This window comes from Olea europaea, chromosome 17, assembly GCF_002742605.1.
Source record: "Olea europaea var. sylvestris chromosome 17, O_europaea_v1, whole genome shotgun sequence".
NCBI lineage: Eukaryota > Viridiplantae > Streptophyta > Magnoliopsida > Lamiales > Oleaceae > Olea > Olea europaea.
In genome coordinates this window covers 5,134,911-5,151,163 of record NC_036253.1, presented here as the reverse complement: position 1 = coordinate 5,151,163, position 16,253 = coordinate 5,134,911, and the positions used below count along the sequence as shown (strand labels likewise).

At 33.0% G+C, this 16,253-nt stretch overlaps 2 protein-coding genes across 3 annotated transcripts; one reads left to right on the top strand and one right to left on the bottom strand.

The window, feature by feature from the left end:
* The first annotated feature begins 200 nt into the window (after nt 1-200).
* Nucleotides 201-1,407, top strand: LOC111366138 (kirola-like). Its single transcript, XM_022986821.1, has 2 exons — nt 201-440; nt 910-1,407. Exons 1-2 carry the CDS (start codon nt 254-256, stop codon nt 1,167-1,169), a joined length of 447 nt encoding a protein of 148 aa, XP_022842589.1. The 5' UTR covers nt 201-253; the 3' UTR covers nt 1,170-1,407.
* A 7,400-nt stretch (nt 1,408-8,807) lies between these two features.
* On the bottom strand, nt 8,808-14,808 carry LOC111366137 (probable RNA methyltransferase At5g51130). 2 transcript variants are annotated; one of them, XM_022986818.1, is made up of 8 exons: nt 14,511-14,808; nt 12,730-12,844; nt 12,485-12,532; nt 10,162-10,423; nt 9,675-9,762; nt 9,540-9,605; nt 9,265-9,333; nt 8,808-9,132 (listed from the first exon to the last, which is right to left on the bottom strand). In XM_022986818.1, exons 1-8 carry the CDS (start codon nt 14,640-14,642, stop codon nt 9,043-9,045), a joined length of 870 nt encoding a protein of 289 aa, XP_022842586.1. In that variant the 5' UTR covers nt 14,643-14,808; the 3' UTR covers nt 8,808-9,042. The 2 variants fall into 2 exon arrangements, with proteins under 2 accessions (XP_022842586.1, XP_022842588.1); XM_022986820.1 differs by lacking the exon at nt 14,511-14,808 and adding an exon at nt 13,664-14,431.
* Between the last annotated feature and the right edge of the window lie 1,445 nt (nt 14,809-16,253).

Genomic DNA, 16,253 nt, shown 5'->3' with positions numbered 1-16,253 from the left:
GCACCTAGGCTCATATATGATTAGGTAATCGCTTTAAGGACTATCAATGCCACAAAATCAATAGGTTGGTGACTACTCCAGCAAAAATAAAAAAATAAAAAAAGATTGGGGATCAAGTGGCAATACAGTTCATATCTTGGGGACCAATGAATACAAATTGGTAGGTGTGAAGCAGCTAGGCCTCAACTATATAATGAGGTGAAGAATTGAGTATTTGTATCTTGTAAGTTCATATATCTGCATTGCTAAAGAGATGGGGCTAACTGGTAAGTTGGTTGCTCAAATAGAGTTCAAGCATGGAGGAGATGTATTTCATGACCTCTTTAAACACAAACCGCACCACATATCCCACAAAATACCTAAGTTAGTACAAGGTTGTGAGCTCCATGAAGGGGAATATGGAAAGGTTGGCTCTAAAATTTGCTGGAGGTACACCCACGGTATGTATATATGTCATATATGTCTACGTCCATGATTCGAGATTTTTACCATTCATATTTTTTTATTCTTCAAGTCATAACAAATTTGTGATTGACTACATGAATCCGTTTTTATCGTCCTAGACGATTCATAGTTGATAGATCTAGTAAGAGATTTATACAACATGTCATGTTGGGTTTGGTCAACTCCCCTCTCTTTTAACTTGTTTCACGAAAAACAAAGCATATTAATTGACTTTATAAAATTTTCCGACTCTGATATGTTTGTAGCTAAATTTATCGAGAGATCTAAAGCAACTAGATTTAACAATTACGAGATAAATTTGTCTGAGACGATCTCTCTCCCTTTTGATTTGATCTATTGTGATCATGCTCTTAGAATGAACATTTTATACGTCAACCTTTAACAATAGTTAGCTCTATCAATTATGAGTTTGCAATTGATGAAATTTATTTGTGGCTATAACAGATGGAAAGGAAAGGAGAGCTAAACAGGTGATTGAAGCCATAGAGGAGGAAAATAAATTAATCAAATACAAGATGCTTGAAGGTGATTTGATGGAAGAGTACAAGGACTTCATTATAACTCTCCATATTGAAACCAAACGTAACAGAGACATGGTCACATGGACTTTGGAGTATGAGAAGCGGAATGAAGATGTGAAACATCCAATCTCTTTGCTGGCTTACTTCATTGAAGTCACAAAAGATATCGAGACCAACCATTGATATCTAAGCTTTTTATCGTGTATTCCAATAAAATGTGCACATGTGTGAATATGTGTGCAGTGTGTAATAAGGTTGGTTTGTGATATATTTAATTCTGTATTGATCTATCGGTAAGAAGATATTGGACCATGTACGTCTTCTTCAATATTTCTAGCCTACATGCAGAAGTATGTATTTTAATTTTGGGTTGTTAAGTTATGTTTTTAAGATGATATATGAATGATCCCGTTGATAAATAGCTCATGTTTTGTATATCTGAGTTTTAACAGTGTATATGGGCGGACTCACATGGGGTCATGGGGCCCCACAAAAATTCCTTTTTTTTTCTTTTAAATTCAAAAATTATGTAGTAGTCCTTTACCTCTGACTGCACATGTTTATAGATTATAGTTTACTCTATGCTTCAATAAATAAAAAACCTCCTCCAATCTCAAATAAACCCTTCTCCAATCTCCAATATCAATCTTTATTAGGTATAGAATTTTTATGTTTGAAATTAAAGGTTTTAATATATATGTTTGATTTTCTTTCATTTTTCATCTGAATTTGTTTATTATCATTGGGATTTGTGTTGCAATTGGATTTGAGGCTTGTGTGTTAAGTGAGAGTAGGTAAAGTATGTAATTTGTAGTTTATATTGCACCGTTGTAAATCGTTTTTGGGGCATGACAAGGCCAGAAGAAGTACGAATTACTGAAACTTATCGTCCTTGGAGCATTGAGAGTCCTTAAGGTGATGTAATGCGCCTGATTCCGATCTAGTGCTATTCTAGGCGAGGAAATTCTAACTTTCATCTTTTAGAGAAAAAATCATGGATTAAAAAAAAAAAAAACTTTTAACTTATTTTCATTAATTTTATCTTGTAAAAAAAAAAAAAACTTTTGACTTCACAATACAAAAAGTTTGACTTTTCCCCTGAATGTGAAGTTGATTTTTTATTTTATTTCTGGAAATAATCCAGTTTGAAACGTTGAAAACTAAATATATATACCTTGTGTCTCTACCGTTTAAAATTTATATAAGGTCCACCAAATACAATGATGATGCGGAAAATGTAAGAAGAATTCTACATGCACGCATCACATGGTTAACATATACACCGACATCATGCTTCCTTTTTCACAAATATTCTTCGATTATTGGACATGTGCTTATTTTAAAACAAAATTATATATCTATACTATATTCTTCGTTCCATTTATATATATTGACTTTTTTTTTTTTTTGAGCCCAAATTATAATTTTCTTTTTTTTAGGAAAAATGTTTTTGTTTTGTTCGTTTACTAATATACACTCATTTAATTTGTTTAATTATAATCAAATTTTCCCAATCTTGAAAGTTGAAATTGTACCGAATTTAATTTGAATATATACACACAGTTCTCGAAGTGAGTAAAGTTTAAATGGCTTATAGTATTTCCTACTTCTTCTTGAAAACATGGACAAAAATTGTTGATAATTAAATAAAGGTAAACTAGAAAATTCTTTGCAAAAATTACTTTTTCAATAACATTTAATAAAATTTCTTATTTTATGTGAAAAATGAAATCGGTCTATATAAATTAGACGAAAGGAGTATGATATAATAATCTGGATATGGATACTTTTATGAGAATTTTATTCTGAAGACTAGTAATGTAATAGGAAAAATCTATATATGCCTTAATATAAAATACTAATTCACATCTTACCGTGTCATGGAAATATTAATTAAAAGTAATGCCATTCATAGTGAAAACTACGGATAGTCATTCTACGTGGTAAACACATGACAATTTTTTATTTAATATATTAATATGGTAGTTTTTTTATTACTTTATGCATCAAATAACAAAATGTCATGACAACTGTCATGTGTATGCTACATATGATGATTGTCATTATTTTTCACTATGAATAACATAATTCTAATTAAAAACACTAGATAGAGTGTTAAATATGTTTAAAAATACTAGTTCCAAAATTAAAACCATAAGTTGTTAACTGATATTTTTTAGTCACCCAAATTTCATTTCTTTCCATTAAATGCCCTTCCATAAACAGAGTTTAATAATTCAATAAAAGGGATAAGGATTGTGGATAATCACCTAAATATAGTTAAAAAAAAAAAAGTAACATTATATTTGTGTGATACTCGCAAGTATACATGATCGTTGACAAGTAATAAAATTGACGATTTAAGAGTTATCGTCTTACAATGAATAAATTTAATTCAAGTTTACTAATTTCGTATGAAAATCGAATTATAAAGAACAAAAAGTGGATTTTTGATTTTATTTATACTAAACTAATCTACGAAATATGAAAAAGTTGGGGTTTTTGTTAAATTATGGAAGATTGTATTGAATTTCAACTTTGAGTCTTTGCCTATTGCTATTTATTTCAATTCTTGATATATAATCTAGCTTCGTTTATGTATTCTTGACAATCAATAAAACTAATCTATTTAATTTTCATTTTTAAGACGAATTAATTCTATTATAACCACGATCGGAATATATTCCTAGCCAGAATTCGAATGATTAGAGCACATTAAAGTTGAGATTATCTATATGATTTCACACATGATAAATGTTATTCATAACATCTATTACACATGTTAATTTTATCGCGTTCCAAATTTATTGCGAGTCTCCCAACACTACAACAAGCAACTAATTATCTAATTGATAACCAATCAAACTAAATTATACTAAATTATTTGTCTTGAATTATATATAGATAAACAATAGGATTCATCTCATCCAATATGTGAAACAAATTAGTCTAACATATTGTTGAAATCAAACAAATAAAGTTTAAGACCCGTAATTATTTCCAATTATAAACTAGGAATCCATGCCTTCCTCGGGTTTGCCGTAATGTTTGACTACAATTTCTCTTAAAGCTGCTGTCCAGCTGCCGTTTGTTGTATATATAATTCCAGCCGGCAGTCACCTTTTTCTTTTGCCAATTTCTCCCTCACAATGTTGGCGGGTGCTGTGCCCGTATGCAGTGGCAGAACCACGTTGAGATGAGTGCGGACATATGCCCCCACTGAAATTTTAGGGTCAAATTTTTTTTTCATTTTTTTTAAAGCAATAGAGGAGATGGAATAAAAATATATTTTAATTTACATGAGTTTTATTTTTAGATCCAAACCCATAATTTTGTTTTATATTTTTATCATCATTAAATTCATGATCAAAATACAATGTTCAACATGGGTTCAATTATGCCCACACTGAACAAATTTTTTGGCTCCGCCCCTACCTATATGTATATATAAATTAGCCTAAAGTAGCTTGCAGCCGCAGTGTGGGAGTTCGATTCCTGAGACATAGAATTGAACTTCTTGTAGGCGCAGTGTACAGGCAACTCTTGTTCCCCGACCTGTTGAAATACATCCCGCAATTTACCTTCCTCACAAAGTTCTAAGGATGGACGGTAGAAACCCTCAAAATTGAAATTCAACCATAAATTAGCCTAAAGCAGCAGCCTTTTTCTTTTGCCAATCTCTCCTCAAAGCTGCTGCTTTTGTTGACTAATTTTTTGCAATTTCCCCTCAATTCCAGCTGACTTTTCGTCTATATATATGATAAAACGCAGTAGCCGGCTTCTCTCTTCCTTTTCCTCCCTGTTTCTGTCTCTTATGCTGTCTCAATATACTAAAGGCAGCCGTGTATATATGTATAACCTTCAGCCGCCTAACTGTGTTTTTCTCCAATTCAGCAGCCGAGTTCTCTCCCTTTTTTCTCTCCCTGTCTTTATGTGATGTATCTATCTCTATAAATTCAGCCCCGTTTGACTCCCATTTATTGAAGATAAAAATGGGAGAAATAGTTTTTTTTGAAAAATGAGTGGTTGAAATTTTTTTTTTCAATTCACGTGTAATACTATTTTATAAAATATTGTGTGATTGAAAATAGAAGAGAAAAGGAAAAATTTCATAAGTAAGAGATTAAGTATGATATATTTCAAGATTAAGAAAATAAGTTTCAAATTTCAAAAATCAGATTTTTATTAAAAATTATTTATTATTAAATCAATTAATTAATTAAATATATTTAAGTCACATATCTATATAATTTGATCACAAATAAAAAATTTTATGCCACAAATTATTTTACGATCACAATTCAAAAAATTTTTAGATCACAATTTGTTCATCGGTCACAAATAAAAAATAACAATTAGTCACAGATTAGTTTTTAGTCACAATTTATCAAATTTTTAGTCACAACTTATTTTTCAATGACAAATCAAAAAATTTATAGGTCACATATTATTTTTCGATCACGAATAAAAAAATTTGTAGGTCACAGATCACAAATATTATATGTTACAACTTATTAGACAGTCACAAATTATTAATTTTTTAGGTCATATATTATTCCTTGGTTACAATTTATCTTTTTCATTGATCACATATTGTTTATTGGTCATAGATTAACCAAGTTAACGGTCACAATTAACCAAATAATCTGTGACCAACACTTGTAACTACAACCACGACCACCATTGCCAAATCCACCTCGACAGGCATCACCTCCGCTTACACCACCAACAAAAACTATCACAAACCTCCAACAACACCTAGCACAAAGGTAACTATCACCATGGCACTCGATTGGAGAAAAATCTCATCATCACTTCACCCTGCCCTCCACCCACCCTGCACCACCACCTCAAAACCATAACTTCCCATTTCCCAATCCCGCCACTGCACAACACCCCCACCACACCTCCCGTTTCCCAACACCGCCACCGCACAACACCACCACCAAGCATAGCACCATAAAAAATCACAACCATTATCTCAATCACATCACATTCACCAAAAATTCCCTAAATTCGATGCTGCTGCCACTGCCACTTCATCACTACCACCGTCTTGTGAACAATAACCACCACGACCTCCTCAAATTCACGACAGACAGTAGTCCAACAGCAACGTCGCCGTAGCACTAATGGGCTGAACCGATAGAGATCTCTGCGCTCAGTGGAAATCGACGTCGTCGTAGCAACTTTGCGCTCGTTGCTGCACTAGTTGAGCCACTAGCGGCTTGTTCGGCGACAGGGCGCTTGCGGTGTCGTCGGCCGCCAAAGTCTGAAAATGAGAGAGGAAGAGAGAGGGGCGACAGGCGAATGTAGAGAGGGGGGGGGGGAATGAAAATAAATTAGGGTTGAAATAAATTTGTATTATAATATTTAATATTAAAAATATTTGATTTTTGAACAATAAAACCTTGCCTATGACTTTAGAATATTGATTTTGAAAAGTAGGTAGGGATGTAATTTTCACTTTAATCAAATTGATGGGACTTTATTTTGTGGGCTTTTGGTGGGCTGGAAATATAAAAGGGTTGCTTTGGCTGAGCCCCAGTTTGGCCCCATTAAATTTCATTCCATTTTTCTCTCGGGAAAATTTCATAATCCAGGTGTAGTATTTACACCAATTCAAAAATCAAGTAGATAGTTTGAAAATTCAAAATTCAAGTATATATTTAATTAATTAAAAATATTTATTAAAAAAAAATAATAAAGTCATAGTTATATGATTAATGGTCACACATTTATAATTATATGTCATTGATTTATCTACCGATCATATATCATTAAATTAATTGGTTATAGATTATTTCGTAATCACAAATAAAAAATTTTGTAGGTCACAGATTATTTCGAAATCACGAATCATTCAAATTATAGGTCACAGTTTATCTATGAGTTACATATTTTCAAATTTATTAATCACAAATTTTTTTTAGTCACGGATTATGGAATTTTAAAGTCACAAATTAATAATTAGTCCAAATAGTTGGTCACATGCACCAAACGCTCCCACCACCGGTCCCAATCCAGTACCAATCTTGGTTATAAATCACCACCACACAACCGTTGCTTGCACTACGCCACCACCGCTTCAGCCCAAAATTGGCACTACAACCACCACCGCTACCCATTGCCAAAGCTAGCACGACAACATCAACACTACCGTACCACCACCACCACCACCATCGTTGACTGCCTCCACCATTGTCAACATCTTGCCTGTACCACCAACAAAATCCAACGTTTCCAGCACCCTACCTACACAACTAACAAAAACCACAACACCACAAAAAAAAAAAAAAAAAAAATCCCAAACTACCGCCAAATTCAACCACTGACACAGTCACATCCACCACACAATACACTATCCAAACCCCAGCCAAACCTCTAGATCTACCACCACAGTCGCCACCAATAAATCGCCATCATCACGATCATGCAAAACACCATCGAAACCCACAAAATTGCCACCAACCCAAACTACTTTCGCTTCACGCGGTTTGCTATAGTGTTCTGGCGATTTCATTTCACCACCACAACTTGCGATTTCATTTTACCACCAGACTAGTGGATCTGCTTCGTGATTTCATTTTACTACCTTAACTCGTGGTGATTCATGAAGGAAAAAGTGTGATAGCGTGGTGCTTCTTCATTACAGTAGCAACAACGAAGGATGCTCCAACGACTACATGCTTCAAAGGCGGCGAAGTCTGACAGAGAGAAAACATGAGATGGAGTCAAGGAGATGAAGAGAGGGTGTCAGTAGCGAGAGGGAGATGGAGAGTGAGATTGAAATGAAGAGGGAGATGAAATGATTAGGGTTTTTAATTGAATTGGGTGGGTTAATTATATATAATACCTGATTTTTACATAGATAAATTTCACCCCTGAATTTTGAATTTGATAGTACCTGATTTTCTGTAATTTCCTTTAAAATAAATCCAAGTCTTCATTAATTCCTTTCATTTTATCAATTGGTCCAACGCCTAAATAAGGTATTATATCTCCAAGTCTTCAACTTTCAAAGAGCGAAATTTGATCTCCAACTTCCATCCAATGGCCAATTTAATCCCCGTACTTAGGATTTTAACATTTTCCGCCAATTTTGCTTCTTTCCTTCAATTCCTTTTTCATTCATAAAGTTGTCTATTAAGCATAAAATACAAAAATTTAGGATATCTTTTATCAAAAAAACCATCAAATATCGCTATTTTAGACATTGAATATAAGTGTATAAAATACACTTATCACATTACTATGTCAGAAAACATACTCTGAATCATCATAATCTCCCTACATCAATCAATATAGATCTCCTTTGTGAAATATTTGAATTTTGCATTCTTGCTATGATATAATAGCGTCTTGATTTTAAAATGATATTCAACGTATTTCTTGATGGTGTATGTGTTTGCGTATGCAATCCAAAATCCATTTGATGATTACATTTCGATAATTTCTTGGTGTGTGATTTTTAAGAGAGGAGAGACAATCTTGGATGGATATTTGGGTAGGACTCCATTTTAAGAACTTTGTCATGTTAAAGGCGTGCTTGTTGGAGTAAATTTAGCTTATTAAATGAATAACCAATACGATTTGATTAAGTTTTCACATATCCATTTTACTATAAAAAGCAGTATTTATGGTTAAACAAAAGTTGAAAAGTATAATCTAAATGTTTATGAAAAAATTGGTGTGTGGCATAATCCATTTTCTTTGAAACTGAGTTGGTAGGCCCAGTGTATAATTTTTACACGGTTTATACATATAGCACGATCCAACAAAATTATTACATCCTATATTTATTTAGTTATTTATCGACAATGAAACGAAAGATTGATAGGACTGTTTTATTCAGCATTCGTTTTTTTCAGGCAGGATGATCAGCTGGAAACTAATAAAATAGACGAGGGGGAACCGTATGAGAGAGATTATAGGGTAGAAAACACTTTTACAGCACATCCCTCTGTTCAATTCTAATAATGGTGTATTCAAACAATGTTTACCTCAAGATATTTATCGGCTAAAAAAACTACTTCTCGATAGGTGCCGAAACTATTCATTTCCAGAAAGCCAATATCGGTCTGTTAAATCCAGATTTGCTACCAGATAATCTGGAAGTTAAGTTCTCTACTTTGCGGAATCCAATCTGCATTAACATTAAAGATGAAAATCAACAGTTCTCTCGAGAAGATAGCACTCGTGAGATTTTGAAAAGCTCCCTCCATCAGCTAATTCTGAACATTAATGTACAATATTACATTGTTTCAGCCAAATTTACCTTGTCTAGAAGTATATCCTGAAAATCTTGAGGTGGTATCTGAATTGTTTTATAATTAGCTGCTGCTGTCTGCACAATATGAAAAGACCAGTTGTCTTTAACAGTAAAGCTTTAAAGAACAAAATATAAGTTGGTTCAAACTACTTCTAAAAGAGTTGCAATAAATAAGCACGACACTGTAGCCCTCACTCTGATTAATAGTATAAATATTCACCATATATCTTCCAAATGATCATTTTTATGTGATTTAAGACCTGTATTCAGAAAAGCAATACCTCAGACACAAGCCGATTATTTTGATACGAGCTCCATGGTTGGGGTTCCAAAACGAAAACACCGCCCTGGCCAAAGTATGCATAGTTGAGATAAGTCATGAAAAAGCATATGAATAAGAAATCAATAAACTCTACCGGTTGAAGAAGCTTCCAGACTTTCCAAAACAAAGTGATTAATCCTTCATCACCCCAGTTCAAATGTATCCATTTTGTCACGCTTAAACTGGAAAATGAGAACAAATTACCAAAAACAAATAGCAGAAACTAAAGCAAACTTTCCACAAAATCATGACATCATCAAAACACGAGAACTTTCTCTAATCGATGATGAATTAAATTGTGAAACAAACTTTTCTTGGATGATGCACACAAAGAAAAGCGTGGAAGAAAGGAGGGAAATAAAATCATTTCACTACCTATCTTTCATTCTTTCTACCCCTTTTTCTGTATAAGAAATAGACTTTTCTACAAATGGGGCTGAAATTACTAATATAAATTTGAGGATCAAATCACAAGATCCAGAATTTTTTCCAATTGAGGAGCAGAATAATTAGACACAGAACCAAAAACATTAAATAATTACATTAAATAATTAGACACAACCAAAAACAAAAGTTCTTACCAAAGAATTGTATCGTAGTTATCTTCCGGTGGCCTCCAATTCTGAACAAAATTTCCTTTCTGAAAAGAGACTATGTCAAAGAGATCTTCTCCCTGCAAACAAGGAGTATCAATTGACTTCTCCAGTGTCATTTCAGTTGGTGATTTAGTTGTCTGGTTCTGTAACCCATTAACATCTGCTGATTTGGGTGTCATGGAAGGTAATTTAATAGCATTCGTCTTCACAACTTTCCTAAGAGTCCAACGTGCATCTTCAATTCTATCTGGAATATGATGAACCATGATTAAAACAATTCATTCCATGTTAGAAAACTGTGGGCAACGACATTCTCAAAGATGTAATAAATATCAACATAGATCAATTCGTATAAACGAATTAGGGATAGACCAATAATCCACCCTTGTTAACATGCGAGAGTTTCACCTAGGAAAAAGAATCATCATGGAAACTCACCTAATTTCAGCTAATGGAATATCAATTGTGTAAATATGTACCTAATTACTTTCTCCTCTTCCCCATATACCCACAAAAAGTCCATATTAAGCCCCTGTTTGAACCCCATTTTTGAGAGAAAATGTATTTTGAAATAGTGATTTTTTTGGAGAATGTGGTGTCAAAAAATAAAGAAAAGTTTTTGGTCTACATGTAAAATTATTTTATGGAAGAATGTGTAGTTAAAAAATGAGTTCTGAAAAAATGAGTTTTTGAAATAATGGAGGCCAAACATAGACTAGTTTAATTGGATAAGGAACCTTAATTGTCCACGTAACAATATCACTTCTCTAGAGGGAAAGAGTGACCATAGCTTGATGTTACCATTTTATATCTTTCTGTATTTACATATTTACTGGAAAAAACAAAAAAAATTAAAAAATAAAAATAATAACCAATTAATGCAACTAACTCAGATTTATGTCTTGTCTGGAGGAAGATTATGAGGGGATTTTTATTACTTTTCCAACCGTTGCAATGTGTGTTGAGGAAGCAACATCAATTTCAAAATCAATCCAGCCGCCGCAATTGTTGAACAAATTGAAGTTCAAATATATTTTAATATTTGAATTATCGAAATTGCCCTTCAGTACATCTTAAAATTTTTGGGCTAGGAGGCATTATTGGTAAGCCCTTGTTTGAGCCACATTATTTTCCATAGATAACATTTTTAAATAGTGTACTGATGAGAAATGTATGGTTAAAAAATAAAAAAAAGTTTTGAATTTACGTGTAATATTATTTTATTGAAGAATGTGTGGTTGAAATTATATCATATCACTATTTAAGAATGTATTATCTTTGAAAAAATATGGCTCAAACATGGCCTAAATCAGCCTGTAAAAGTTATGACAGCTTCCTTTTTGTCAAAAATTGTGGCGGCTTCCACAGGTCCTCAATTGCGGCTGCGTCTTTGGTTTAGCGCCCAACAGTCGGAAAATTGCTAACAATTTTGGCGAGAAGCGCTACCAGACAAGCGCTTAATAATGGTTAAACAGTATAGTACCATACTCACATTAAATACAATAGTAAGATAATTTTAACATTGGAAGTTCAATCAAATAAATTTGATCACTAAGTTTACTAGTGGTAAATTTGATGTGTATTGCACATATATCACTTTAACAGCAACGCTATAATAATAGAAATTTTTTCCCCTACATACTCATGGAAGTGCAAATGAAGAATCTGCATGGGCCAGCCAAAGTTCGTAAAAACCCATTAACTAAGGTCACCTTGAGGCATTTGTTAATCTCACAACATCAGATATTATAAAGGACATCTAAGGTTGGCCATAATTTAATCTAATCCAACTTGTAAAAGACCTGGTTTGCTATTTGTTCTACCATAGAGCTTGATTTTGTTTTCAAGCTCAAATGGACACCTATTTCTGATCTTGGTGTATAATCAAACAATGCCCAAAGATGTGAAAACCAGTTTTTTATTTATTTATTTATTTTATATTTTCCCACCTACATATGGCATGTTGATCTCTCAACAGATATAAAAAGTACGCACTTGGCGATAGATAGTGACCACGCCGTTTAATCCAAATTAGCCTTACTACATATATAAAGGTATTATTATATGTTGTACTATAATGCAACTTATCATTATTATTGACATTAAAAGTGGGTAATCACAATAAATTATTTTCACCAGCAAATACAACATAAATGCACTTGAAAGTTTCAAGAATTAAACATAACTACAAAACTTCATCTGCTATAATAGTGAGCGTAATACGGATCCCCCAGACCTATTATGACATCTAACCTAGTTGTTAAGAAATGTACAAAGAAAAGCTAAGACAGAACTTGGAGATACTTACCACCATCAATGTCAACTCCAAGAATGCTCTGGCAGCAGAACTTTTTTGCTGCAGAAAAGAAGAATAAAATGAACTTCAACCTTCAACGTGACAATAGCAAAGGCCACTATATTCCAAATTCCCCATATGCAAAGGCGAAGTGTCTCAAATCTTATGCATGTACATGAAATAGTGAGTGGTAAAAAATTTATCAATATCCAAAAATTGACATTCAAAATAGAAATTATAATTGAACTATTGATTACCTATTGCGATTGTGATCAACCCACTATTGCAGCCAATGTCAAGGCATTTTTTACCTTCAAACCATTCCCTATTCAACATCTTTATTCTAGGATCTTCCTCCAAGTCCTGACCTACCTGACAACACCATAATTACAACATACAGATTAAAAATAATTCAAACTGTACAAATCAGTCGACACAGACCATTTAGTATTTGCAGAAGACGAAATTGATCATTCAAAATGTTGTGGAAGTTTCATAATTTCCATTGACAAGTTTAAATCTGCAGGACTTATGAAACTACTACTCAGATGTATGATTCTATTTCAATAGATGTATGATTCTATTTCAAATATGTATTTATTTACCCCAAAAAAAGCTAAAACAACAAAAGCAATGCAAGGATGTGACAACTTTGATTCGAATAATTTAAAAAATGAAATATTTTCATATATATATATAAACTAATTTTTCTAGCTCTCTAGTCCAACAACAATTGGGATGGGAGCTACTTTCACACTTTCCTATTGATTGCATCAACCATTACATTGAAAAACCCATAAAGAAAACCTGCAGTTGATTGAAATATGAAAACATAATTTTTGGCCACCATCACAACAAAACCAGATAGCAAGCAATTTCAAAGCCAGTTTAAAATTATCCAATTGAAAGATCTCTCTTTAGGAGTTGATCACACATTTGTGCTCATACTGAGAGATTCATGAAAGAAAGCAATTAATCAAAGGTGTTTGGCTTTGTCCTATTATTCTCCATCTAAGCCAATCTCATCTAGAGAAGCTTTTTCATAACAGTCAAGTGCCAGGTAACTGCAATACAGAGTTCTTTTGCATTTTTGGATTACCTTGATTTTAATATGCAATGGTTCCCTATGAAGAATTGATTTAATATTCTTTATATATACCAATGTTTTGTGTGAAGGACTGGTCATCCTACCGAGGTGGAAACGTTGTCCCTTCAACTTCTACAGGCCAATCACCCTTGAAGACATGACCAGAAACAAGGAATCAGATGAATTGTTTTTCATTATAAATCAAATTCCAGAATTCATTCAATATTGTGCAATACTAAGATTTATATTTTGAATAATTTTAACAATTTTGAGATTTCTCACTTAGGCTATTTCTTATTTGGTTCTCTATTCTAAAGCTTATAAACACAAGGCAGAAACTTAGGTTGATTTTTGGTGCTAATACCTGAAACTGTGGCATATCATTCTTAGACTTATGCAATTTTCATAGGAAATGACCTCTTGACAATCAGTTAAAAGATTTAAAAAAAAGCACCAGTTTTAGATGTGAGAAAATCACACACAAAAAAATTACGAGCAAGCCAAGTCTTAGTAATTTCCTCTAAAATATACTCCCCAAACGTCCAACAAACTGATTCATCTAATGATTGTGCTAAAATATTTAAAAGAATTCATCTATACAATCAAAGTAAATTGCTGAAAAATGAATGAGAGAAGAGGGGTACTCTATTTCCATAAACTATACAACCGGAAGGGCCAAATAACTAATTCAAGTAACATTTTAGAATATTTACTCCAACCCAGTTCAATTGCTGAAAAAATAAACGAAATACGACAAGAACAAACCAGAAGAGTGCTGCTCAATATCAATAAAACATACACCTTGAAGGTCCAACAAATTGTCACGTTAAACTACTCATTACGAATACAAATATATACACCTAAATAAAAATATAGAATGCATTCATTAAATCAAATTGAATTGCAGAAAAATAAATTAAACATGACTAGAATAGACGAAAAGAGGGATACTCTGTATCCATAGTAATTTCTGTAGTTTCCAAAAATCGCAACTTCTTTGCGATTCCGTTTCTTAGAGGATTGTTTGGTCGTACATGGATTTTCCCTTGTCTTCTTCTCCTTATTTTTGTTTTCTTCAACCATTTTTCAATGGGATCGATTTATGGTTTTGGGTGGTGGAAACTGGAAAAAAAAATTTAACGAGCACGGCTTGACAACTTTTATAGGATCTGGATTGACTGACCAGCTGCTTTGCTTCGGTTCTAGCGGAAAACCTAAATTCGTTTTCAGGAAAACAAAATAAAATTTGAATAATGCTAAACGATACTTTAATTTATATTTTGTCACGTGATATTATTCTATAGAGTAGTTTAAATTTCAAATAATTTTTTTATTCAATTGACACTTAATAACAATGCAGATATTAATCGTGTCAAAAATTAGTGTACAAATAGCAAATTTTCTGTTTTAATATAGCGAAGCTCATAAAAATAAAAAATTTGAGTAAGTTTCATTTTTTGTCCCCAATCTCTGCACAATATAACAACTTCACACTCAACATTTTTCCAATACAATCTATCTTCAACCGTAAGGAACTCCAATCCTCAACCACCAAGGCTTTATATAAGCTCAATAACCAAAACCAAATCAATACCAAAACTCAAACGAGCCAAGAACACAACAAAGATTCTACCTACGGTTGCTAGATCTTATGTCACTTAGAGACCACCACAAAGGAGGAATAATATCACCAAGATAATCACCACAAAGGAAACGAGCAGAAGGCAGAAAAGTTTAGCCAAGAAGAGAACACTCAGAGAAGAAGAGAAAACACAAAGTCTTGTGAGGCGTGTAACCCCAAGTGAATATATGGTGGACCAAATGCCCAACAAGGTAAGGTAATTAGGTCTAGATAATGGGTCATGGCCCAATAGCAATTAAGTGTAGCATAGAATGGGTCTCAAGTGTTGCTAGCCATCCAAGTAGGTAAAAAATTGGTCCACGAGCAAAACAACCTAATTGGTTGCTTTAAATGGTCCAATCACTTATTGGGTTGGATCGTTCCAACTTTTGGTACTAATATATCATTCAGTCATATTGTAAATACCGACTGATAATTAATAACTGGTTTACATTATCGCTCGAAAGGTCGTTTGACAATAATATGTCCAACAATCTCCACCTTGGTGTCAAAAGACTTGCAAAGAAAGAAAAAAAAAAATCCTGTTAGTGACACCTCAAACAGAAAATCAATAAAATTGGAAATCATTTACTTGTTCCAATGTTTAGAAGGTCCTTGCAACTTCTAAACTTTACCAGTGGTAGCACCTTCGTGCCTATAACTAAAGGGTTGTATTGTGTGTGAATCTTTTCGAGTCTTACCACCTCTTGAGATACTATATATCTAAGAAACTATAGTCTAACATAAATGTGTTTAGTACGTTCGTGAAAAACAAGGTTCTTGCATAAATGTATAGACGATCGACAATCGGAATACACTACCACATAATCATTCAAGAAACATAGTTCATGAAATAAACCTCTAAACCATAGAGCCTCTTTGATTGCTTCAGTGGTAGTAATATATTCTGACACTGTAGTGGATAGTGCAACAATATGTTTTAATTGTGATTTTCAACTAACACAAGAATTAGATAAGGTAAACATGTAAGAGGAAGTCGATTTCCTACCATCCCCATCTCCCGCATAAACAACATCTACAAAACCCTTCATTTTTATACCTTTCTTATTGGC

Bases quoted from the DNA above. Each gene is read 5' to 3' on its own strand.
- LOC111366138 (XM_022986821.1), top strand. From the start codon at position 254: ATGGGGCTAACTGGTAAGTTGGTTGCTCAAATAGAGTTCAAGCATGGA. The intron at 441-909 runs GTATGTATATAT...TGGCTATAACAG, and splicing joins TTGCTGGAGGTACACCCACG to ATGGAAAGGAAAGGAGAGCT.
- LOC111366137 (XM_022986818.1), bottom strand. From the start codon at position 14,642: ATGGTTGAAGAAAACAAAAATAAGGAGAAGAAGACAAGGGAAAATCCA. The intron at 12,533-12,729 runs GTAATCAATAGT...TCTTTTCTGCAG, and splicing joins GTTGATCACAATCGCAATAG to CAAAAAAGTTCTGCTGCCAG. The intron at 9,763-10,161 runs GTAAGAACTTTT...CTCATTTTCCAG, and splicing joins AACTACGATACAATTCTTTG to TTTAAGCGTGACAAAATGGA.